This window comes from Festucalex cinctus, chromosome 3 (assembly GCF_051991245.1).
Source record: "Festucalex cinctus isolate MCC-2025b chromosome 3, RoL_Fcin_1.0, whole genome shotgun sequence".
NCBI lineage: Eukaryota > Metazoa > Chordata > Actinopteri > Syngnathiformes > Syngnathidae > Festucalex > Festucalex cinctus.
The window spans coordinates 30,731,060-30,755,762 of record NC_135413.1 but is presented as its reverse complement, the minus strand read 5'-3'; the positions used below and the strand labels follow the sequence as shown (position 1 = coordinate 30,755,762).

The 24,703-nt window shown below is 40.0% G+C and overlaps 1 protein-coding gene across 1 annotated transcript; it reads left to right on the top strand.

Moving 5' to 3' along the window:
* The first annotated feature begins 190 nt into the window (after window positions 1-190).
* snx33 (sorting nexin 33) lies at window positions 191-24,703 on the top strand. The gene is made up of 2 exons (XM_077517526.1): window positions 191-2,465; window positions 22,870-24,703. Exons 1-2 carry the CDS (start codon window positions 1,031-1,033, stop codon window positions 23,121-23,123), a joined length of 1,689 nt encoding a protein of 562 aa, XP_077373652.1. The 5' UTR covers window positions 191-1,030; the 3' UTR covers window positions 23,124-24,703.

Genomic DNA, 24,703 nt, shown 5'->3' with positions numbered 1-24,703 from the left:
TTTGACATTTGTTGTTTATGATGACATTTTTGGAACATTTACTTGTTTAATGTGGCATTGCTTTATGTTTGATTTTTAATAGTTTGATTTGGCATTTTTTGGTGGTCAAAAAGGACGTCATCCTTTCAAAGCTTTGTGTTGTTGCAATGACTTCATGCGTCCACCTAGAGGGCGTCAGTGAGCCATAGCAGCCCCCACTTCTCTCTCTCAGGGAAAGGCGCCTTGAAAGAGTAAAGTCGATCTCGCCTGCAATTGTCTCAAGTCTAACGTCATGGAAAGAGTTACTTTGTGTCGGGGCCGTGAGGAAATGGAGCCACAGAAACAATACCGGCTCGCCTAAACTGGGATGATCCGGAGAAGGCTGTTGTGATTTATTTATTTTTTGTTCAAGGATCGAGCGAGGATGCGCAGGAACCTGCTTACGAGACTCACGGAGCAAGTTTGTGTCTGAGGGAAAGGAAGTACGGGAATGTGGAGCTGCCGCCTCACCATGTACACGGATACCATCGCTATCAACAAAAGGGCACTTTTCGCTTGGAATTATTTACAACCGGGACCGTTCCCAGGATCCGGAATGTGACGAAAGTGCGAGGAGTGGGGATAAACGAGAGGTTCTGCTCCATTTTTTTTTAAAATGGGATTATTAAAATCCTCGTTGCAGGAGCTGGTTGGTGAAACCGGTTTTTAAACTGACTTTTATGTAACAGGGAAGTAGAAATTTGTGTATTAACGAGGGCATTTGAGTGCGTGCAAATTCAAATTTTAGACAAAAGAGTGATGCATTAATGGACTATAGTAGTCTCATTAACGGTGAAGTGTATGTCAAGCACAGCAATAAGTCAAGCATAGTAAACAGTTTTTGACTGACGGTGCTGTTGCACACCTGATCCATGTCACGTGAGATGACTTGAAATATTCATTAAAGTGTCCTAGATGTTTCCAATACAGCTGCTAGGCACCATGTGCATGTAGATGATTTGATATTATTATTGTTGTTGTTGTTTTGTAACTGGACGAGGATAAAGTCAAGATGCCGGTGAAAGCCAAAGCCCTCTACACGTTCCAAAGTGAGAACAAAGAGGAGATCAGCATCCAGGAGAACGAGGAATTGATCATCTTTGACGAGAACTCGGTGGGCGGATGGTTCCAGGGGGAGAACAGCCGAGGGGAGCGGGGTCTCTTCCCGGCATCCTATGTGGAAGTTATTCGCACCCGTTCCAACTCCAACGTCACCGACTGCTCCATCAGCCCGGCAGGTTCTTTGGGGAACGATTCCTGTTTCCTGCCCTCCACTGCGAACACAACCCTCAACACGCAACCGACTTACTATGATATCGACGACGATGATGACTGGGACGATTGGGACGACAGGTCCACCGTGGTGGAGGAGGCCGATATCGGCCGCAGCCCCGGGGCCAACGGTCACTCGCATCAGAGCCCGCCATCCAACAACCCCAACGTGCACTACCGGGCCAAGCCGCCCATGGAGAGGCAGGACAGCATCTCCAGCGGCAGGAAAGGCAGCATGGTGGGCCGCAATTTGAACCGCTTCTCCAGCTTCGTTCGCTCGGGTGTGGAGGCGTTTGTGTTGGGGGACGTCCCCATGATGGCGAAGATCGCTGAATCCTACACCATCGAGATGAGCCCCCAGGGGCCCGGATGGAAGGAGAACCCGCAGCCTTTCTCGTGCTCCATTGAAGACCCCACCAAGCAGACCAAGTTTAAAGGCATCAAGACGTACATCTCGTACCGCGTGACGCCGAGCCACACGGGCCGGCCTGTGTACAGGCGCTACAAGCAGTTTGACTGGCTCTACAACCGTCTGTTGCACAAGTTCACCGTGATCTCGGTGCCTCACCTGCCGGAGAAGCAGGCCACGGGGCGCTTTGAGGAGGACTTCATCGAGAAGCGCAAGCGGCGGCTGATCCTGTGGATGAACCACATGACCAGCCACCCGGTGCTCTCGCAGTACGAAGGCTTTGAGCACTTTCTGATGTGCGCCGACGACAAGCAATGGAAGCTGGGCAAAAGGCGGGCCGAGAAGGACGAGATGGTCGGGGCGCACTTCATGCTGACCCTTCAGATCCCCAACGAGCACCAGGACCTTCAAGACGTGGAGGAACGGGTTGACACCTTCAAGAACTTCGCCAAGAAGATGGACGACAGCGTCCTGCAGCTCACGCACGTGGCCTCGGAGCTGGTTCGCAAGCACCTGGGCGGCTTCAGGAAGGAGTTCCAACGACTGGGCAACTCTTTCCAGTCCATCAGCCAGTCGTTCATGCTGGACCCTCCGCACTGCTCCGAGGCCCTCAACAACGCCATCTCTCACACTGGCCGCACCTACGAGAACATTGGCGAGCTGTTTGCGGAGCAGCCCAAGTACGACCTCTTCCATATGCTGGACACGCTGTCGCTCTACCAAGGCCTGCTTGCCAACTTCCCAGACATTATTCATCTACAAAAAGGTAATCCAAGTTTTAGACTTCACAATCCATTCTTTGCCTTAAACCAGTTTTCACAGTCAGGGTGTTTTGGTTGTGATTTGAGTCTGTCTCTCAGTTCTGAGGTTCTGGGTTCAGTCCTGAGCTCCATGCTAGCTGTGTGAAATTTGTGTTCTTCTCGTACTCGGATCGGTTTTAGACTTTGCTCCTCCACGAAAAGCAAAGTTATCTCTCAGTTGAGAATTGTGTCGAACATGCCGTCAAATTGGAGAAGCTCCCGAGGGTTTGACGTAGCATTGTGCAGCCCTTGGATGCAAGTATTGTCTCACAGGACCGTTTAAACCTTGATGTTTTGTGAGATATTAGGGTAAGGGTGGGTACAATCAGGAATTGTCCCAAGGTTTATGTAGGTCGTGTAAATGTGTCTCCTTCGTTGAAAAGTAGGGATAGACCGATTATCGGCTGGGCCGATTATCGGCTGGGCCGATATTCAGCATTTTGAGAAAAATCGGAATCGGCCATTTTGAAGAATCATATGGCCGATAATAGATCCATTTTTTTTTAAGTGTTAACTTCAGGGAACTAATTTAAATGTAAATTTAAAAAAAAAAAAAAAGTTTTTATATTTATTTTTGTCGACCCTGGGAACTCTCTGCACCTTCTGTTTTTGATTGAAATTAAAACTAAGATAAGTAAAAATGTAATACATTGGATATTTTTGAAATTTTGGAAGACTTATTTTGTGTAGAAAATCATTTTTTGTTTTTATTTAACTTTTGAAAACATGCTACTGCGCCTGGGAGATCCCAGAACTTGTTTATTGTCTAAGATTTTGAAAAACAAACAAAACAAAAAAAAAACTTAAAAATATTTTACTAACCCTAAAAGTTGCTCAATACACATATGCTTTAAAATTAAAAAAAAATAAAAATAAAATAAAATAAAAAGATAAGAGCTGGAGTTTGTATTTTTTTCAAATTTTGATGTCCCTTTTTAGTGAAATTGAATATCGGCTCCAAATATCAGTTATCGGCATCCTTCACGACTAATAATTGGTATCGGTATCGGGCCCGAAAAAACCTTATCGGTCTATCTCTAGAACTTGAAAGTGTAGGTAGGGTCCTCCCAAGTGTATAGTCCCTAAATGCAAGTCTTGTATAACATTTTTGAGAGTGAGAGCATGTGTTCCAAATAAGCATATGGCTGTACTTATAGGTTCTGTATAAAGGGAGAAAAATGACCACTATCATTCCCTGACATCAGCTTTGTTGAGAACCTGTGGAATGTCCTCCTAAAAGGAAGATCATCGAGGGTGGATGAGGACAGGCAACAAGTAAACATGGAAAACCAGCATGGAACCGTTCAACAATGTTTAAGACGGCTTTTGCAGCCCCTGAATTGGGACGTAGCTTGAGTCTGTTAATAAGAACCTGGCATGAGTATTTATCTTACTCATTTCATTATAACTGACAGATGTGCAACCCCCCCCCACCACCTCTCCAGTATATGTGATATGCCACACTTTCAAACTCAAGGCGAAAAATGTTCCCCGGGTGTTTTACGTGTCAGTCGGCAGAAAGCGCCGCCACGACTGTCGCTCACCTAGAAACGAACCCAACATGCTGCCACATTTTATCGCTCCAGTTTAGAACTCGACATGTTGATCCAATTGGAGCATTTTTTTTTTTTTTTAGAAAACACCATGATAGATACTAGGGGTGTGAATTGCCTCGTACCTGACGATTCGATTCGTATCACGATTCACAGGTCACGATTCGATTCGATACCGATTAATCCCGATACGAATTTATAAGTCGATTGTTGCGATTTTTTTTCATTCAAATTTAGAAAATACTAATCAGTAAGCTTGTAGAGTGTAAGATTTATTTGAAAATGTATTATTTATTTATCTGAAATTTCAGTCTTATAGAGGTTGTAATCTGTTTCATGTTTGAACAGCATTAAAATAAAATATTAAGGCTTAATGTTCCGTTCATATAACATTCTTCCATGCTTAAGGTGTGAATCCTAAAAAAAAAAATAAAAAAATAAAAAAATCGATTCTGCCCTTATTGAATCGATTCGAGAATCGCGCGATGTAGTATTGCGATATATCGCCGAATCGATTTTTTTTAACACCCCTAATAGATACCAAATATTAGGGGTGTTAAAAAAAATCGATTCGGCGATATATCGCGATACTACATCGCGCGATTCTCGAATCGATTCAATTTAAAAAAATCGATTTATTTATTTATTTATTTTTTTAAGAGCTCAGAATTGTTCATTCATTGTCTTACCGATTCAACGTCTTATCATCATTGCCTTTTTTTTTTTCTTTTTTTTTTTTTGTGTGTGTGAATAGATTTTTAAACTTCCATTTTTAATGGAAAAATATTCAACAAAACGTCTGACTTCAGGTTAGAATTCACACCTTGAGCATGGAAGAATGTTATATGAACGGAACATTAAGCCTTAATATTTTATTTTAATGCTGTTCAAACATGAAACAGATTACAACCTCTATAAGACTGAAATTTCAGATAAATAAATAATACATTTTCATATAAATCTTACACTCTACAAGCTTACTGATTAGTATTTTCTAAATATGAATGGAAAAAAATCGCAACAATCGACTTATAAATTCGTATCGGGATTAATCGGTATCGAATCGAATCGTGACCTGTGAATCGTGATACGAATCGAATCGTCAGATACTAGGCAATTCACACCCCTACCAAATATATTTTTTCACCAAATAATATTCTGCTTATACTCAGCGTCTGTATGTATGGTACTTTCCCAAGCAGGTATGCCGTCAACCTTGAAAGAGTTGAATGTACAGTACGGTTGTTGTCAAACAAGCCATTACCGAAACTCTATTTTAAGAAATACTTACAAGACAAACATTCCAACTAACATTACATTAAAAATTCGGAGCGGTCTTAGTGGTGACATGACTGAGTGACTGATTTAAGATCCAAGCCATAGATTGAGGCTTATAGATTTTGTACGTGCAGAGCGGTTGTTAGCGCAGTATTTCAGTGCTGAAGCTAACTTTGTGGGCTGCTAGCATGAGGTCACAATCACCATGCAGAACCCCCTCTTGTGGATCCTTAGAAGATTTCTACAACTCTAATTATAAAGTAATGGACTTTGTCTTAATCAATAAATAGATTATTCCGGCATTGGATGAGAATTGAGTTGTTCCTGTTGTATATTGTTGTGATTAGGGGTGTGACTTGCCTAGTACCTGACGATTCGATTCGTATCACGATTCACAGGTCACGATTCGATACCGATTAATCCCGATAACGAATTTATAAGTCGATTGTTGCGATTTTTTTTTTCATTCAAATTTAGAAAATGATAATCAGTCAACTTGTAGAGTGTAAGATTTGTATGAAAATGTATTATTTATTGATCTGAAACTTCGGTCTTATACATGTTGTAATCTGTTTCATGTTTGAACAGCATCAAAATAAAATATTAAGGCTTAATGTTCCGTTCATATAACATTCTTCCATGCTTAAGGTGTGAACCCTAACCCGAAGTCAGACGCTTTGTTGAATATTTTTCCATTAAAAATGGAAGTTTAAAAATCGATTCGAGAATTGCGCAATGTAGTATCGTGATATATTGCCGAATCGATTTTTTTTTAACACCCCTAGTTGTGATTATTGTTGTTGTTGTTGTTAGTAATAGTAGTAGATGAAATGTTTCAGCACTCACAATATTCAGGCATGTCTGGTGCGGGCCTCTAAAGTAATGAATGGCAGACCCCAAATTGCCTCCGGGCCGTATTTTTGGACAACCCAGCTCTTATGTTTCATTGACCAGAATGCGAGTGTGAACTGTGAATGCTTGTTTAGCGACAGAATATGGTTGGTTGTACGTAAACTAGTGTACAGCACGTTCCTGGATGTCTTCTGGCGGCGTGGCATGCCAGGATTGTTAAACGATTGGTGCCGTCATGCGTGCGCGAGCCATGTGTTCTTGCTTTCGGGCGTCTCTTGGAAGCTGATGTCAGAGCCGAAGCGTGCATGCAGCACGTTCAGTTTGTTTGGCTTTTGAATTCATCTCCCTTTTCCGCCTCATTCTTAGGGTTTCAAATCGGGCGGGGGGGAAATCACCCGTACTTTTCTATAGGAAGGTAACCTGGTGAATTTTGATGTCTTATTCAAGCATAAATATTAGGGGTGTTAAAAAAAAATCGATTCGGCGATATATCGCGATACTACATCGCACGATTCTCGAATCGATTCAATAATCGGCAGAATCGATTTTTTTTTTTTTTTTTTTTTTTTTTTTTTTTTAGGATTCACACCTTGAGCATGGAAGAATGTTATATGAACGGCACATTAAGCCTTAATATTTTTATTTTAATGCTGTTCAAACATGAAACAGATTACAACCTCTATAAGACTGAAATTTCAGATAAATAAATAATACATTTTCATATAAATCTTACACTCTACAAGCTTACTGATTAGTATTTTCTAAATATGAATGAAAAAAAATCGCAACAATCGACTTATAAATTCGTATCGGGATTAATCGGTATCGAATCGAATCGTGACCTGTGAATCGTGATACGAATCGAATCGTCAGGTACGAGGCAATTCACACCCCTAATAAATATAAACATTTAGTTTTGTCATAAGAAGGCAAAAGTAATACAGTTTGATAACACGACATTTCAACTGATTTATTTGTCATGAGTACTTTATCAAGGTTTCAATATTTTATTGAATAAAACAGTCACTGGACAAATTTTGCTTGTATCTCAGTTCCCTATTTAGAGACAATATTCAATTAAAAAAAAATAAAAATAAAAACCCTACTTTTCCCATTCATTCCCATAAACACGTGTTAATTCCCACGCAAAGTTTCCTATTTGAAAAATTACTGGCATTTTGCAGCCCTGCTCATTCTTGCTTTTCCATCTGCTTCTTCTCGTCCGTCCTTCTGAAGTTGGCGCAGTCGCCCGGCTTGGATTGCGAGGGCTAATTGCACCACATTGTTCCAGAGTGACGGGCCTCGTGAGGTTTTTGTTTGCGCAGATGTGATCGCCACCGGCCGCCGCCGCCGCCGCCGCCGCATCACACTTGCTTCTTTGTTGGAGCATCTCGCTCGCCAGAATGCATTGTGACGCGTCCTGTTGATTCGATCGAGTACTGCTTTTTTCGTACGGTGGAGTTCCAAACGGAGACAAAAGGAACTCTTGAAAAGTTTCGGTAACACAAAGGAGCATGAAACGGATCCGCCCCTTGGTGGAGGTATCATGGAGATGAGATCTCTTTGTTATGTAAGAGGCCATTCCTCGTCTAAATTACAACCTCAGTAGGAAAACTACCTACAGTAATACAGTAAAACCACCAGTATTTGCTTTTGGAAACACTTTTTCCAGTCGGAAATATCGCAATTAGAATCAAACTGTCACCATTATAAATACAAAGTTGAGGCGCATTCCAAAAACAATTACCGTATTTTCCGCACTAGAAGGCGCACCTTCAATGAATGACATATTTTCAAACCTTCCATATATAAGGCACTACATTAGAGGCTGGGGTTACGTTATGCATCCATTAGATGGTGCTGCGCTAAAGCAAAACAGTCAGATAGGTCAGTCAAACTTTATTAATAGATTGCAAACCAGCTTTCTGACAACTCCCATTCACTCCCAAAATGAATAAACAGCCGTTTTATTATTTTCTCTGAGGTAAAGTATTAGCATTAGCTAGCGATCCAAGATGGCGGGATCTTCCGCGCATGCGCGTCACCGATCGTGCAGGGTCACCGATAGCGTCTTGACAGCGAGACCTGTTGCTGTTCAATATTGATCCATATATAAGGCGCGCTGGATTATAAGGCGCATGGTCAGCTTTTGAAACAAGTTGAAGGCTTTTAGGTGCGCCTCATAGTGCGGAAAATACGGTAGTCTTTTTCTAGGGCTGCAGCTATCGAATTATTGTTAGAATTGAGTATTTCCCCAGTTTTCCCAAGATGAATCACATCTTTTGTTTGTAGTAATCATAAATGAAGAACGGCTGTTTTTAATAAAAAATTGTAGCTAACGTGGCTAAAAAAATAAATAAATTGTAGAACTGTCGAATCAACCTGACTCACTGGAACGTTGCTCGTTTTTAACAAAACACAAGACTGCTGAGTGGGCGGCCCCGGCTCGCCATCAGTTCCTGTCATTACCCGTATCCACGACGACCGCAGTGTTTTCCCGAAATCTCCACAGAGCAAATATTTGACAGTGCGGCGCTACAGTGGACCAACGCCAAAATGTCCTATTCCTAATTGTTTTAAGATCCCGCACAACTGGAATTATTTACAGCGACGTGCCGTGTTAAATGCTGCTCAGCTTAGGAAAGACTTGTCTTAATTGCCCTCCCCTCTGGCTTCAGTTGTTGCTGATAAGTGGGATAAAAGTTGTGGTGATGCACACCAGAGCTCTGCATTGAAGGTTGCAGAACTCGTTAGCTCCGCTGGTTGCGCTTGAAAGATTTTTTTTTTCTTTTAATCTGGACTTGGAGAAGTTAGTGGTCGTCTACACGTTCAAACCACATGCGTAGCCGTCTGTCTTATTTGGAAGCTGATCTAACGGAAGCGGGTTTTACCCAGGGTGTCGTCTGTCAAATGGGTAAAATTGACCCCGCAGTTCATATAACAAGCAGTAAAATAAAATAACAGCGTGTACTAAGTAGTGATAGACCGATATGGTTTTTTTCAAGGCCGATACCGATACAGATTATTTGTAGTCAAGTCGGCCGATAACCGATATTTCAAGCCGATATTCATTTGCAATAAAATGGGGAGGGGGGGGGGAATTCTTTCAAACTATATATAATTTCTCACTGAGTAACAAATTCATGTGAATGTAGCTCATTTGGGTGTTTTTGTTAGGGTTCGTAAAAACGTTTCAAAAAGATTTTTGCGGTGAAAAATTGTGTGAATATGTTCCAAATGTGTTTACGACAAATAAAAACTGACTGCGAACATCTTACAAATCCTGATGAAAACCCCAAATTCGCTACGTTCGCAAGTATCCCCTGCTCAGTGAGCTTTATCGGCCTTCAGATTCAAAAAATGGCCGATGCCGATATTTGTCAAAATGCCAAATATCGGCGCCGATAATCGGCCCCGGCCGATATTTGGCATTTTGACAAATATCGGCCGATTATCGGTCTATCCCTAGTACTAAGTAGTAGGGGTGTTAAAAAAAATCGATTCGGCGATATATCGCTATACTTCATCGCGCGATTCTCGAATCGATTCAATAATCGGCAGAATCGATTTTTTTTTTCTTTTTTTTTTTTTTTTCTTTTTTTTTTTTAGGATTCACACCTTGAGCATGGAAGAATGTTATATGAACGGAACATTAAGCCTTAATATTTTATTTTAATGCTGTTCAAACATGAAACAGATTACAACCTCTATGAGACTGAAATTTCAGATAAATAAATAATACATTTTCATATAAATCTTACACTCTACAAGCTTACTGATTAGTATTTTCTAAATTTGAATGAAAAAAATCGCAACAATCGACTTATAAATTCGTATCGGGATTAATCGGTATCGAATCGAATCGTGACCTGTGAATCGTGATACGAATCGAATCGTCAGGTACGAGGCAATTCACACCCCTACTAAGTAGTATTCGTGAACTATAACGTTCCTTGGAAAAGATTTTGTGTTATTTTTTATTGCCGTGCTTATTTGCGGCGCTATCCACTTTGGCGACTTTGTTTCCCCCCCCCCCCCCCCCCCCCCCAGGCGCTGTTTGCTCACTCATAAATCTGGGCCCAGGCGAGGCCCCCTCTCGTCTTCACACGAACCGTCCGTGTACACGCTGCGGCATTCCTGCGCACGTTGGCCCCACTGCGCTGCTGATTCGCACCAACGGAGACCACAGATGTCTCCCAGAACTCTTTGTATCGCCCTCCCCTCGCCACAGACAAATACCCTTGAGGCACTAGAGTGCAAAAAAGTCTTCATGTGATAAGGAAAATGTTGTATTCTAGTGCTCTGAGACCAATAAGAGTGCAAACAATCCCAGTAGTTGTGTAAATAATAGTAGTCAGTACTGTAGTCATTAGTACACAAAGTGTCTCTATTGTTGTTGTCTTTTGTTTGATTTGGATCCAGTCCAGTAGTTCTTCCATAGAGCGGTAGTTGTCAAAAAATGAGACAGAACTTTCATTTGTAAAAATGTAATGGCATTAAGTTCAGTTTTGACATTACTACGGAAGTGTTGGTCGTGCGAATGTGACTTTTACGGAAAAGGAATTGAAAGTTTTTCCTTGATCAGCTGCAGGGGCATTACAGTGTTCCCTCGTTTATCAGAGGTGTTACGTCCCAAAAACTAACCGTGATATTGGAAATCCGTGTTAATAAAAAAAAAACACACAAAAAATCCCGACAATTCTATATATTTTTTTCGTTTATATGTATGTTTTTTTTGTTTGTTTGTTTTGGTATGATTTTCAGTTTATTATGAATGCTTTTTCATTCTTCATTTGTTTTTTTTTTCCATTTACAGTCATTTTATTTCCCGTTAACACATTCACTGCCAGCCCAGCAAAAATGCATTATTTGACGTCTTTTTCCGCCAATGGCAGTCAATGACTTAAGATGAGATGTAACCAAAATTGATGGATTTTTAAGCAACATTTGCCTTTAAAAAAAAAAAAAAAAAAAAAAAAAAAAAAGGAAAAAAGGAGGCTGCAATATAATCACAAAATATATTGGCACATTGTGTTTTAACACATTCACTGCCAGCCCAGCAAAAATGCATTATTTGACGTCTTTTTCCGCCAATGGCAGTCAATGACTTAAGATGAGATGTAACCAAAATTTATGGATTTTTAAGCAACATTTGCCTTAAAAAAAAAAAAAAAAAAAAAAAAGGAAAAAAGGAGGCTGCAATATAATCACAAAATATATTGGCACATTGTGTTTTAACACATTCACTGCCAGCCCAGCAAAACTGCATTATTTGACGTCTTTTTCCGCCAATGGCAGTCAATGACTTAAGATGAGATGTAACCAAAATTGATGGATTTTTAAGCAACATTTGCCTTAAAAAAAAAAAAAAAAAAAAAGGAAAAAAGGAGGCTGCAATATAATCACAAAATATATTGGCACATTGTGTTTTAACACATTCACTGCCAGCCCAGCAAAAATGCATCATTTGACGTCTTTTTCCGTCAATGGCAGTCAATGAGTTAAAAGCACGTTTTTTTGTGTTTTTTTTTTTTTTTAAATGTACTTGTTATTCAGCACAGTATCTCCAGAATGCAAGGAGCGACGGGACAGACACGGTTGGAAAGGTCTCGTTGAGAAGAATCCGCGGATGCCCACATGTTCCCGGTTGGATGTCGGGTTCGAGAGATACGGCCGCGCAAAGACCAAAAATAAATAAATAAACAATCCAAAAAGTACCGTATGTTGTCAAATAATCCGCAAAACAGCAAGGCCGCGATAGATGAACCCGCGATAAACGAGGGAACACCGCATATAATATGTTCAAACTAGGACTGTACCATATTGGAAAAACATGCGATATAGTTGCTGAATATTTAACATGTACCTAAATAAATGACATTATCAAATGAAAGAATAAAATTTCAAACTCAATGTATTCTTAATTGTAATTAAAATGACCTCTCGATAAGTGCACATTTTCATTAAGTACACTGTGCTCCAACTATGTTTTAGGTTTGGAACACCAATGGAACTCGGGGCATGGAAACCAAATAAAAAAAGAGGGTCAGGAGGGGATTTTTTTTTTTTTTCCAGAGAGTGCAGTCGTGAATTTTATCAGTTAGTTCCTCTCCTTTCTCCTCGCGAGCCTTGAACTCTCTCTTTTTTTGACACTGACAGTCTGACTGGTCAAATTCAGATGAAAGCATAAAATTCCAGATGAAACTTATTACATGTCTTTGCGATATGTATATTGGATAGGCCAATATCGCGATATCGATATTTTTCCGATATATCGTGCAGCCCTGGTTCAAACTGGTGAGAGTAGGCGATATTAAATTATCTTTTTTTTTTATTTTTTTTTTTTTTTTTTTTTTTTTTACGTATTTGCACGCACGCAAACGCACGCACACGTACACAAAAAAAAACAAAAAAAAACGATATTAAACTATCTAACATCGATCGTTACCTTGTGTTGTCGGTCATAGAATTGCTGTTGTTGTAAAAATTCTACTTTAATGTTTAAAAACAAACAGTTTTTGGAGAGGAAATGCAAATGAATTGAATTGAAGTGAATTGGGCGAACTGGATGTGAGGATAAGCGGTGCAGAAAATAGATGGATGGCTGATCTTCAAACATTCAATGATTGATTCTTACAAAGCCAACGTAAGTTCGACACCCGTGGTTTTTGGACCCGTACGTAAATGTGATTATTGTTACAAGTCAACACAAGAGCCTCATGAATGTTTCAAGAACAAAAAGTTTCCTCGGTCAGTTCCTGTGTTTAACATTCAAATCGGCACATTTCAAGTTGTTCAAACCGAAACCGTGTTTTCGAGCCGAGGGTGTTGCATGAGCTCATAGGTCACCTCAGTCGTGTCGTGTCTCATCCTCAAGCACTTGCCAAACCTTCAGGATTACTAATATTGACGTTAGTCTATTAGAAGCCTCTCGATTCTAAAGACCCCAAAGGGTTAGAAAATATCCATGGCAAGTTCAGCTTTAGAGTCCCTGTAACCTTTTGGGGTTTGCGCCAGGTACTAGGGGTGTTAAAAAAAAAAAAAATCGATTCGGAGATATATCGCGATACTACATCGCACGATTCTCGAATCGATTCAATAATCGGCAGAATCTATTTTTTTTTTTTATTTTTTTTTTTTAGGATTCACACCTTGAGCACGGAAGAATGTTATATGAACGGAACATTAAGCCTTAATATTTTTATTTTAATGCTGTTCAAACATGAAACAGATTACAACCTCTATAAGACTGAAATTTCAGATAAATAAATAATACATTTTCATATCAATCTTACACTCTACAAGCTTTACTGATTAGTATTTTCTAAATTTGAATGAAAAAAAATCGCAACAATCGACTTATAAATTTGTATCGGGATTCATCGGTATCGAATCGAATCGTGACCTGTGAATCGTGATACGAATCGAATCGTCAGGTACGAGGCAATTCACACCCCTACCAGGTACATGTCAGAATCCTCTTGAGTTTTTTTTTTTTTTTCTGTGACACCAAAGCAGGAACCCGCTGACCCGTAATTTCAATGGCGCGGCCTGTTTGGTTAAGAAATGGCGGACAGTCACAGGAAGTGAGTCACGACATCCATGTGGGCGACCCACAGCATAAAACATCCAGTTGACATTTGGGTTAAAATCACTAAATCAAAGCACTTTAATGGTACGACAAATGCAAAGGCTGGAAAAGTTGCTGCCAATTATTCTGTTGACTTTTTGGGAGTTTCACAATTTGGACAGCCACCTTTATTTGTTGTTCACGTCCACCACACCCGCTGTGGCCTTTATTATGCTTTTATTTGAACAAATATGGTCGACCCACGCTTGCTATGCAATTAATTTAAGTGGAAAACCGCTTTTGGCTCGGACGAGGGCCCTTTAGAGGTCTTGACAATCCCAGCAGCGGTGATTTATGTTCAATCCCTGTTTTAAAAGCAGGCAGTTTGTTAGTTCCTGCCGGGGGGTTTTCATACTCTCATAAGTACAAAGAAAACATTTATTAATCGTGTAGGCATGGGTTGTTCTTGTTCTTATCAAAGAAAGAACCTTGTTGATTTTGATTATTAACAGCAGGTAGGCGCGGGCATGCTTTTTTTTTTTTTTTTTTTTTTTTTTTATAATTCATCATCACTCAAGAAATCAATCAATATTGATACTCACTAAAACAAGGTCCTGGATATGAACAGGTCATTTGGTTATGAACTATAAGGCGCCATTATTCAGGAATTTGAGCCGTTTCCAAGTGGTACGCAGGTGCACTCTACTAGTTTGCAGATTTCAAAAATAATTATGATTCTTGAGTATTTTTTGTTGTTGTTGTTGCTGTCACACTTCTGCTTGACACTTCATCCCATTTATCAGTAATATAGTGAAAATGGATGGGATAAATATTTACATTGTAAGTTCATTTCTAGCAATGCTTCTCAATTATTTTTTTCTCTTAATGGGCAGCGCAACGTCTTGTGCAGCGCTGCCTTGTCACTAAACCAAAAAATATTAGTGTCAAAGTCACTGTTGTGCAAATTTTTTTTTTATCTATTTACTAGGGGTGTGAATTGACTAGTACCTGACGATTCGATTCGTATCACGATTCATAGGTCACGATTCAATTCAATACCGATTAATCCCGATGCGAATTTATAAGTCGATTGTTGTGATTGTTTTTTTTTATTTAAATTTAGAAAATCCTAATCAGTAAATTTGTTCAGTGTAAGATTTGTATGAAAATGTATCATTTATTTATCTGAAACTTCAATCTCATAAAGGTTGTAATCTGTTTCACGTTTGAACAGCATTAAAATAAAATATTAAGGCATAATGTGCCATTAATATAACATTCTTCCATGCTTAAGTTGTGAATCTCAGACGTTTTGGTGAATATTTTTCCATCAAAAATGGATATTTAAAAATCGATTCACCACCTATTGAATCGATTCGAGAATTGCGCGATGCAATAGCGCGATATATTGCCGAATCGATTTTTTTCACCACCCCTATTATTTACAAAAAGCTTGCTTTTCTCTTAATATTTTTATATTTTCGCTTATGTCATTCAAATTTGACCTAATTTCAAATGGTGATTACTAAAGAACGGAATAAAGTAGAAACATACTTTTTTCTTTTTTTTTCTCATGAAAGAATGGAATCCAATCTTTCATATGGTATCCACTAGGGGTGTGAATTGCCTCGTACCTGACGATTCGATTCGTATCACGATTCACAGGTCACGATTCGATTCGATACCGATTAATCCCGATACGGATTTGTAAGTCGATTGTTGCGATTTTTTTCATTCAAATTTAGAAAATACTAATCAGTAAGCTTGTAGAGTGTAAGATTTATATGAAAATTTATTTATTTATTTATCTGAAATTTCAGTCTTATAGAGGTTGTAATCTGTTTCATGTTTGAACAGCATTAAAATAAAATATTAAGGCTTAATGTTCCGTTCATATAACATTCTTCCATGCTCAAGGTGTGAATCCTAAAAAAAAAAAACAAAAAAAAAACAAACAAACAAAAAAAAAAAACGATTCTGCCGATTATTGAATCGACTCGAGAATCGCGCGATGTATCGCGATATATCGCCGAATCGATTTTTTTTTTTTTATCACCCCTAGTATCCACCATATTTATGTCGTCATACCGCACAATATTTTGTTTGCTTTGAAAGATGAGTGAAAATGCTCCAAATCTGTTGGCACTGTTGGGTTTTTTTTTTTTTTTTTGGATAACATTTGGCAGTCAAAGAGTTAAAGGGAAAAACATGGGTCCAAATTTGGAGCGTGGCATGTGAATTTGCTGACGTCGGAAGGAAAAAAAACAAAAAAAAAAAAAAAAACGCTGGCCGTGTCACGAACACGTGGAAAGTAGCAGTTGAGAGCATCTGTATTTGTTTATGTTTGGATCAGTCGGCTGTTTGGCATCCCGTGCAGGGAGCACATCTTCCTTCAGTGAAGCCCATTCAGCATTCTTCTCCTTTGTTTATGTACTGTACAATCGGAGTCCATCTCTGCCCCCACCCCAAAGTGCAAGCTCACCAATGGATATGTTCAAAATGACATATTAAACTCACAAATGCTCATAAATGCTCACGAATAATGGCGAACTCCCAGTTGAACTTTATTGTAAAACTGACACATAACTAGGGGTGTGAATTGCCTAGTACCTGACGATTCGATTCGTATCACGATTCACAGGTCGCGATTCGATTCGATACCGATTAATCCCGATACGAATTTATAAGTCGATTGTTGCGATTTTTTTTCATTCAAATTTAGAAAATACTAATCAGTAAGCTTGTAGAGTGTAAGATTGATATGAAAATTTATTATTTATTGATCTGAAATTTCAGTCTTATAGAGGTTGTAATCTGTTTCATGTTTGAACAGCATTAAAATAAAATATTAAGGCTTAATGTTCCGTTCATAACATTCTTCCATGCTCAAGGTGTGAATCCTAACCCGAAGTCAGACGTTTTGTTGAATATTTTTCTATTAAAAATGGACGTTTAAAAATCGATTCACACACACACACACAAAAACAAAAAAAAAGGCAATGATGATAAGACGTTGAATCGGTAAGACTACCGAATGAACAATTCTGAGCTCTTTAAAAAAAAAAAAAAAAAAAAAAAAAAAAAAAAAACGATTTTTTTTAATCGAATCGATTCGAGAATCGCGCGATGTAGTATCGCGATATATCGCCGAATCGATTTTTTTTTAACACCCCTACACATAACACAAAAGAAAATAAAAGGTTGTATGTTAAAAAAAGTTTTGGCCAAAGTCATGGCAACGTGCCACTGATACTTGCAGTTGTCATGGCGACATCCTTCCTCAGATGAGACGTCTCTGTCCATTACACATGCAGAAGCTTGTCACCGACTTTAGTTTACAAATTCAACTTTTGATTATGAACACATTTTTTTTTTCATATGTAGCCAAACGTGACCCAAGGATGGATTTTGTATCAAGCTGTGATGACTTTTACTTCCCTTTGAGATCAGTGCTGAGATGAGAGAGGCTGTTTCTGTTTTCCTTTCTGGGGCTCTGAGGAAAAAAAGAAAGCAAAAGAATTGCAACTATTTTGGGTCAGTGTTCCGTAACTGTGTCTCGGATTTATAAGATAAATTGTGCAACATTGGCTGCGCCAAACATTTTGATTGTGGGACCATTTTGAGCTTGTTATGCGTTCTCAAATTTCCTTTTCAATATTTTTTTGAAACTTTGTCTTTTCCATCATCAGTAAAATCATCAGGCTGTCCTTTCACTTCATCACTCATTTTAAATAAGCACCTCAACAAATGTACGTTTTTACACTGGTTTTCCGTGTTGACCAAAGGTGACATTTTACAACCGTCAATACCATTTATGATTTAGTTCTCAAAGTGTGTTATGCATACAGTATAGTTGTGTTTAACTTTTAAATTCATTACATTTGCATTTCATTTTTAAGAACCATTTGTTTTGAAACATTTCACCTACCTTGAGGGGAGCGTTAATATTTAAACAGTGCATCATAATACCGTGGCTTACAAAAATATTAAATATATTATTGAGGAATAACATTTCTGGCTCTGTTTTTTTGTTTAGTGACGCTCCGTCAAATTAGATTTAATGTTACAAATGCTTTGATCAGTCACGTCAGCCTGGAAAACGTTCGATTTCATTAGGTTGCGTCACGTTTCATTGTAATTCGCAGCTCTAGTTAGGGCCCGAGCAGCTACCGCTGCGAGGTTTAATAAACTTGAGGTGAGTTGAGTCATTCCATACACCGGCAGACCATTGACAAGAGATACAATGCTGCCATCTGCTGGCCATAGTTAGTCGGTGTTTTTGATTTCACAACTCATCGACCCGGCTGCGCTGCACTTGGATTACTAAACGTTATTAAACGTTTTTGGCGGTCAAAGAGTTAGATTCTTTTTTTTTTTTTTTTTTTTTTTTTAAAAGAGTTAAAGTTTCTTGCAAAAACTGTTTTCAAACACAGAAGAACGGATGCGGATTTTGTTTTACGCCTGACCGAAGGTGGCTAAAGTAGCTTCAGTCAAAGTTTGTATTAGTAAAAATACTTCTCGCTTGTCATTTGCTCACAGTCGTAAATATAGTCCTCAGGCTTTCGGGGATTGTTATTGCACACCCGTTCATCCGATCGTTTTTGAATGATTCACTGTGACAAGATACGTCAGAAAACTGATGACTTTCAAAACATTAGCCAACTCAGAAATAGAGAAAACAGGATGGAGAGGTTGAGTAACTGTGGGAGGGATGAGAAAACAATTGGCACAACAACAGCCATATCAACAAAAGTAATAGTCTTACGATAACATATTTCAGGACCCCTCCCCCCTCCCCCCCATATCGTAATCAGTCTCATCCAGAGCAACCTTTTATTGCAAACTTCACATTTGTATTAAATAAACACTTGAAAATGGTGAGAGCGAATAGCGCCGTCTCCCAGAATTCCTCCTGCCCTGTGAGGCTTGTGGGAAAAGAACATTGAGCCGACGCCAGAGTTCAGCCGCCCGCAGGATTGCGGTCACAGTTAATCTGACCGTCCTCATTCTTCTGCTTCTTCCACTGCCGCCGTGCGCATGCGTGACCGTACCAGCCTGGGAAGCTCGCCGCTTACGCTTCGCCGCTCGTTTCGACGGGACGCCTGCGCCGCCCCTCCTCTCTTAATCCCTCACAGACGATCGAGCTGCCACAGGGTCATTAACTCATTGACTGCCATTGACGGAAAAAGACATCAAATAATGCATTTTTGCTGGGCTGGCAGTGAATGTGTTAAACAAAATGTGCCAATATATTTTGTGATTATATTGCAGCATCCTTTTTTCCTTTTTCCTTTTTTAAGGCAAATTTTGCTTAAAAATCCATCAATTTTGGTTACATCTCATCTTAACTCATTGACTGCCATTGACGGAAAAAGACGTCAAATCATGCATTTTTGCTGGGCTGGCAGTGAATGTGTTAAGCTGCCCGCACTACTGCCGTAAGTAGGTGACCTTATCGCAAAGCAAGTGGCACCGTCTCATCACGAAAACTGGAAACATTTGCACATTTTTGTTTGGTCTTCTTTTTTTTTGTGATGTCACCACTGAAGGGTGCCCGTGTCAGCAAAAGTCAAAAGTTCAGGGTGTTACCCGGCTTCTTGCCCTGTTTGAGATTTTCCACTGCACAATATTGAAATGACACAACTCAACTCTACTCTGTTTTTGTGTTAGTTTTGCCCGCTTTGTTGTCAGTAAGCATTCCACTTAAAATTAGCACTATTGTCACCTTCAAAAAAAACTCCATGCAGTGAACGCAGCTGGGTAAGGAGATTGTGGGCAGCGACAACATAGACAACTGTAGCAAAGCGGAGACTGTGGGCAGCAAGAAAGTGGCCATTGCAGCAAAGGGAAGACTGCGGGCAGTGAGAAAATGCACCAGTTTAGCAAAATAGTGACTGTGGCCAGTGAGAAAATAGATCCCTGCAGCCAAGCAGAGACTGTGGGCAGTTAGGGATCAGGGTAGCAAAGTGGAGACTATGGACAGCGATAAAACAGGATCACTGCCGCAAAGTAGAGTAGCGTTAGCAATAAAGAAAAAAGAGTTTTTAAAAAAGTTTCCGCTACAGCAAAGTGGAGACTGTGGGCACTGAGAAAATAGAGTAATGAAGCAAAAATGGAGACTGTGGGCAGTGAGAAAATGGACTGCTGCAACAACAAAGCAGAGACTTTCGGAATGAGAAAATGGATCCCTGCAGCCAAGCAGAGACTGTGGGCAGTTAGGGATCAGGGTAGCAAAGTGGAGACTATGGACAGCGATAAAACAGGATCACTGCCGCAAAGTAGAGTAGCGTTAGCAATAAAGAAAAAAAAGTTTTTAAAAAAGTGTCCGCTGCAGCAAAGTGGAGACTGTGGGCAGTGAGAAAATAGAGTAATGAAGCAAAAATGGAGACTGTGGGCAGTGAGAAAATGGACTGCTGCAACAACAAAGCAGAGACTTTCGGAATGAGAAAATGGATCCCTGCAGCCAAGCAGAGACTGTGGGCAATGAGGAATCAGGGTAGCAAAGTGGAGACTATGGACAGCGATAAAACAGGATCACTGCCGCAAAGTAGAGTAGCGTTAGCAATAAAGAAAAAAAGTTTTTAAAAAAGTGTCCGCTACAGCAAAGTGGAGACTGTGGGCACTGAGAAAATAGAGTAATGAAGCAAAAATGGAGACTGTGGGCAGTGAGAAAATGGACTGCTGCAACAACAAAGCAGAGACTTTCGGAATGAGAAAATGGATCCCTGCAGCCAAGCAGAGACTGTGGGCAATGAGGAATCAGGGTAGCAAAGTGGAGACTATGGACAGCGATAAAACAGGATCACTGCCGCAAAGTAGAGTAGCGTTAGCAATAAAGAAAAAAAAGTTTTTAAAAAAGTGTCCGCTACAGCAAAGTGGAGACTGTGGGCAGTGAGAAAATAGAGTAATGAAGCAAAAATGGAGACTGTGGGCAGTGAGAAAATGGACAAAGCAGAGACTTTCGGAATGAGAAAATGGCCTTTGTTTTTATCTTTTTCTATTAGCATTCAGGGTTCATTTTAAATGTATTTATACTAAATGTATTTATTTTATACTCCACAAAAACTAATACTACAATTAATAAAAACGAAATTAAGTGAAACATTTTTCCAAAAAAATACAAAGGAAACGAACTGGTTGTAAAAAAAAAAAATATATATATATATATATATAATAAAAATTCCAAACTATTATAACCCTGCTCACACACGCACCCTCCTCGATGCCGGCAGCCATGCGACGTGGTGATGCACATTCTCCCCTCATGTGGAAAAGGGAGCACATGAATGTAGGTCATCTCCACAGTCTCCTCTCTCTGTGCTTTCCCACCCGCTTGCCAGGAATTCCGCTCAAATTCCGACGGCCCCGACGTCGACTCGGGATGTCGTTACCCCGACGACCGCGGGCCTGTCCCGGCTCGCCGCCGCCGACGACATCGGCGTTTTGAACATCTGAACTCGTTTTGTTTTGTTTTTGCTTTTCGCGTTCACGCTCGACCGTTTGGACAGGCTGGAATAATATCAGATGGAAGTGCGAGGTGGCGACGTGCCCGTGGAAAAGTGACGTCACGGCCGTCTGGGCCAACGTGGTTACAACTTGTCCTCAGACGTTTGGTATGCAGAAAAGGCAAAAAAGGAGCGTTTGCTTGGTGCCCCCTTGCTCCACGGATTCACAACAGTTGATCCTGCTACGATGTACACTTCATTTTACACAGCCGCCTTCAGCAATAAAATTGGAGACATTTTATTCGTTTTGTATTAAACGGTTCTTTTATTTTATTCTATTTCTTACAAGTGTTTCACATCATCACCAACTTTGTTGGGGGAAATGTCACGATAACAGTCTTAAAAGTATTTTCATAGGAATGAAGTAGCCAAATTCCAGTGACGCAGACAAAAATCAAACATTTTTCTAGGCAACACAGTAGCCAAAAGGCTCGAGGTGTCCCGTATTGCTGGACAGTCACAATTTTGATTCTTTGGTCTCACCTCCCAGCAGACTTCATCAACCTCATTGTTTTGTCCCAATATTACATAGGTCCTGTCCCGTTTTTTGTGTGTTTTTTTTGGCTATGTGTATGCCAATCACACGTATGTTGCAGCAATTCATACAATAAACCCATTAAAAGGGAATTTGACGGTAAAATTCCTTCCTATTTACTCCCAAATTCACATTTGTGTTCTCATTCGCAACAGAAGTAGAACTACTTCCTGCTTTCGCGTCTAAGAATCACGGGAAAAAATGTTAGCTAAGCTTTCTCGCGGTTGTATTTCCAATGTTTCAACATGTAAATAGCTGTTGGGAGAGATGTACATTGACTTGTTTAGCACTGTTGAACTATCAACCAAGCTAGCACCCGTCGTAGCATGTCCTCGGACCCACAATGTGGATTTCAGATAGAATTTTCAAAGCGTTTGGCAAGAAATGGAATACCGTTTTGATGTACGTCGTGTGGCTAAGGGCTTATATTTTGAAAATGTAGTAAAACCTTTTATTTCTTGGATGTTTACATTTTTGCTACAAAAACTTAATAGCTTTCTGGAAATATAGCTTAAGCTGGGCTTTTACATTTTATGGAACACCTGTACTTTGCTCCTATTACCACGCTGATCTCTATCAACATGCTGTTAGCTAGCGAGCTAGCTGTGTTTGTTTTCTTGTGTCTCTGTGACAGCTAAGGTTGTTTGAAAACGCTATATAAATAAAGATGACTTGGCTTGACTTGACTTGAACACTTTGGTGTCATCATTTAAATTTCCAAGTAAGGATGTGATGCCACCAACGATCCCACTGCCGCTTGTCCACTGGCCGAGAGGAGCCCCGCGCTTGTTAGCATGTGAGCTAACTAGTCGCTAGCTAGCGTGTGAGCTAACTAACTAGTGGCTAGCACCTCTTGTCGCAGTGTGGAAAGACCAGTGACAACCAGATGGGATATATTCCGTCCGCCAAAGGCTTTTAAACAGATTTTAGCAGAAAGGAAAGTTGCGAGCGGCCATCGCTTTTGATACTGCAGTGATTTTTCCCGATTTTGAATGTTGTGGATCAATTAGGTTTGAGCTTCTTTCAAATGTTGGCTATGAAAAACCCAAGATAAATCCGATTTTTGTCCCGCTTCAGGTGCCTTTGCCAAGGTGAAGGAGAGCCAGCGGATGACGGACGAGGGCAAGATGGACCAGGACGAGGCCGACGGCATTCGCAAGCGCTGCCGGACGGTCGGCTTCGCGCTGCAGGCCGAGATGAGCCACTTCCACCGGCAGCGGGAGGTGGACTTTAAGGACATGATGCAGGCGTACCTCAGGGAGCAGATTGCCTTCTACCAGCGCGTGGTGCAGCAACTGGAGCGCACGCTGCGCATGTACGAGTGTCTTTAAGGTACGCCGCGTGCCAAAACCGAGGACGCTACGGACTCTGCCTTTTCCCCGAGACTTACTGTGCACCGATCGCATAACGGACGACGACATCGCTGCATCACGTTTATTTGACATAATTTAAGGTATTATGACATGACATGTCGTTTTCAAATTCTTAGCCGTTCCTATAGTGGATCGTTCACACTAAAGCCAGCAAACGGGTTCAGTCCTCTTCTCTTTGTCGTCATTCTAAAGAAAAAAAAAAAAAAAAAAAATCAAGAATGTCTCCTTTTAAAACAAATTGTCAGCATCACTTCTGTTTCTTACTTGACTCTTGCTAAAAGTGCCTTAATGCCACGTTTCAACCAAGCAGTCCGGTTCAGTTCAATACGGTAAATTGAGTTATTAACCAAACTGTAAATTATGTTAAAATATTTAGCAACTAATGATGATCTAAGCCCAAACCTTTATTGGTACCTGAACACCCGGATTGGCACCCCATCATTTGGTGCCAATAGGTGATGATTAAACTTATAGATCCCTCCACTGAAGTGAGCAAAACAGATAAACGTGGTCCCAAAGTGCACTGCTTGGCGGTAACGTACATTAGAGGAAGTTGTTTTCTGGTGCAAAATAGTAGTAAAGTGTTATCTGCAGCAGTTAGACACATGGACGAATCATCTACGTCAGAAAAGAAAGGGTTTGTTCACGGTGTTTTGTCATTGTGTTCAATGAATTTTTATATACAAGAAGTACTAGAGGTATCGGTGAGTACTCAAATAATGAGTTTTTTTTTACCGGTATCGGTCTAAAAAAGTGTTATTGAACATAGCTAGTGCAAAGGTTTGGAAAACGGGCTGCCTGTAAGACTGAGTTATAGAGACTAAGTTAGCATTTTAGCTACGTTAGCGGGAAATAGACAAAGGCAGAACATGGAAGTCCTAACAAGAAAGTTTTTGAAATGGACATGTGACCAAAACTAGCATTTTTTTTGTATGTTAAAACAAGAAAAGAAAAAGTAATTAACGTTTGTAAGTCGTGAGTGATTTTGCTTGTTTTTGTACGAATGCTTGTGATGGCTCTGTGACATGAACAAAGATTTTCATGCATCGGATAGACATTCTGGTGTGCTTGTTTTAATTATCACAACATTCCCAAAAGTACCGATTCAACTTCCTAAAGTGAACAGATGTGTTTGTGGGTCCAAATGTTGCCGTCTACACGTGTTTTTTTTTTTTTGGTACTCTTTGACCATGTCTGTCTGGCAGTTTCTCCCATAAGTCCGAATTTGCCGACATCTTTTCTCTGTTTTTTCTATTGCAGGGCTCATTTTTCTCTCTGCTTTTGTAATTGAATCTGGCCTTGTGTGTGAGACGGTCTCTGAAAAAGGCCGAAAACAAAAAGCGAAAGTGAAAATCCCCTTCGAAATAAATGTGGTTTCATGCTTGGGGTGAACTTTCAAAAAAAATGTTCGATGTTTTGATGACACGTTGAGGGTTTACGGGATGTCGAAAAATGCTGAGTCATTCCTCACTTGATTCAAGGGAAGGGGACATAGAAGCTTTAAATAAAAAATAAATAAAAATAAAAAACAAAAAGAA

Excerpts from the sequence above, each read along its gene's own strand:
- snx33 (XM_077517526.1), top strand. The coding sequence starts at position 1,031 with ATGCCGGTGAAAGCCAAAGCCCTCTACACGTTCCAAAGTGAGAACAAA. Across the intron at positions 2,466-22,869 it reads CATTATTCATCTACAAAAAG|GTGCCTTTGCCAAGGTGAAG; the intron begins GTAATCCAAGTT and ends GTCCCGCTTCAG.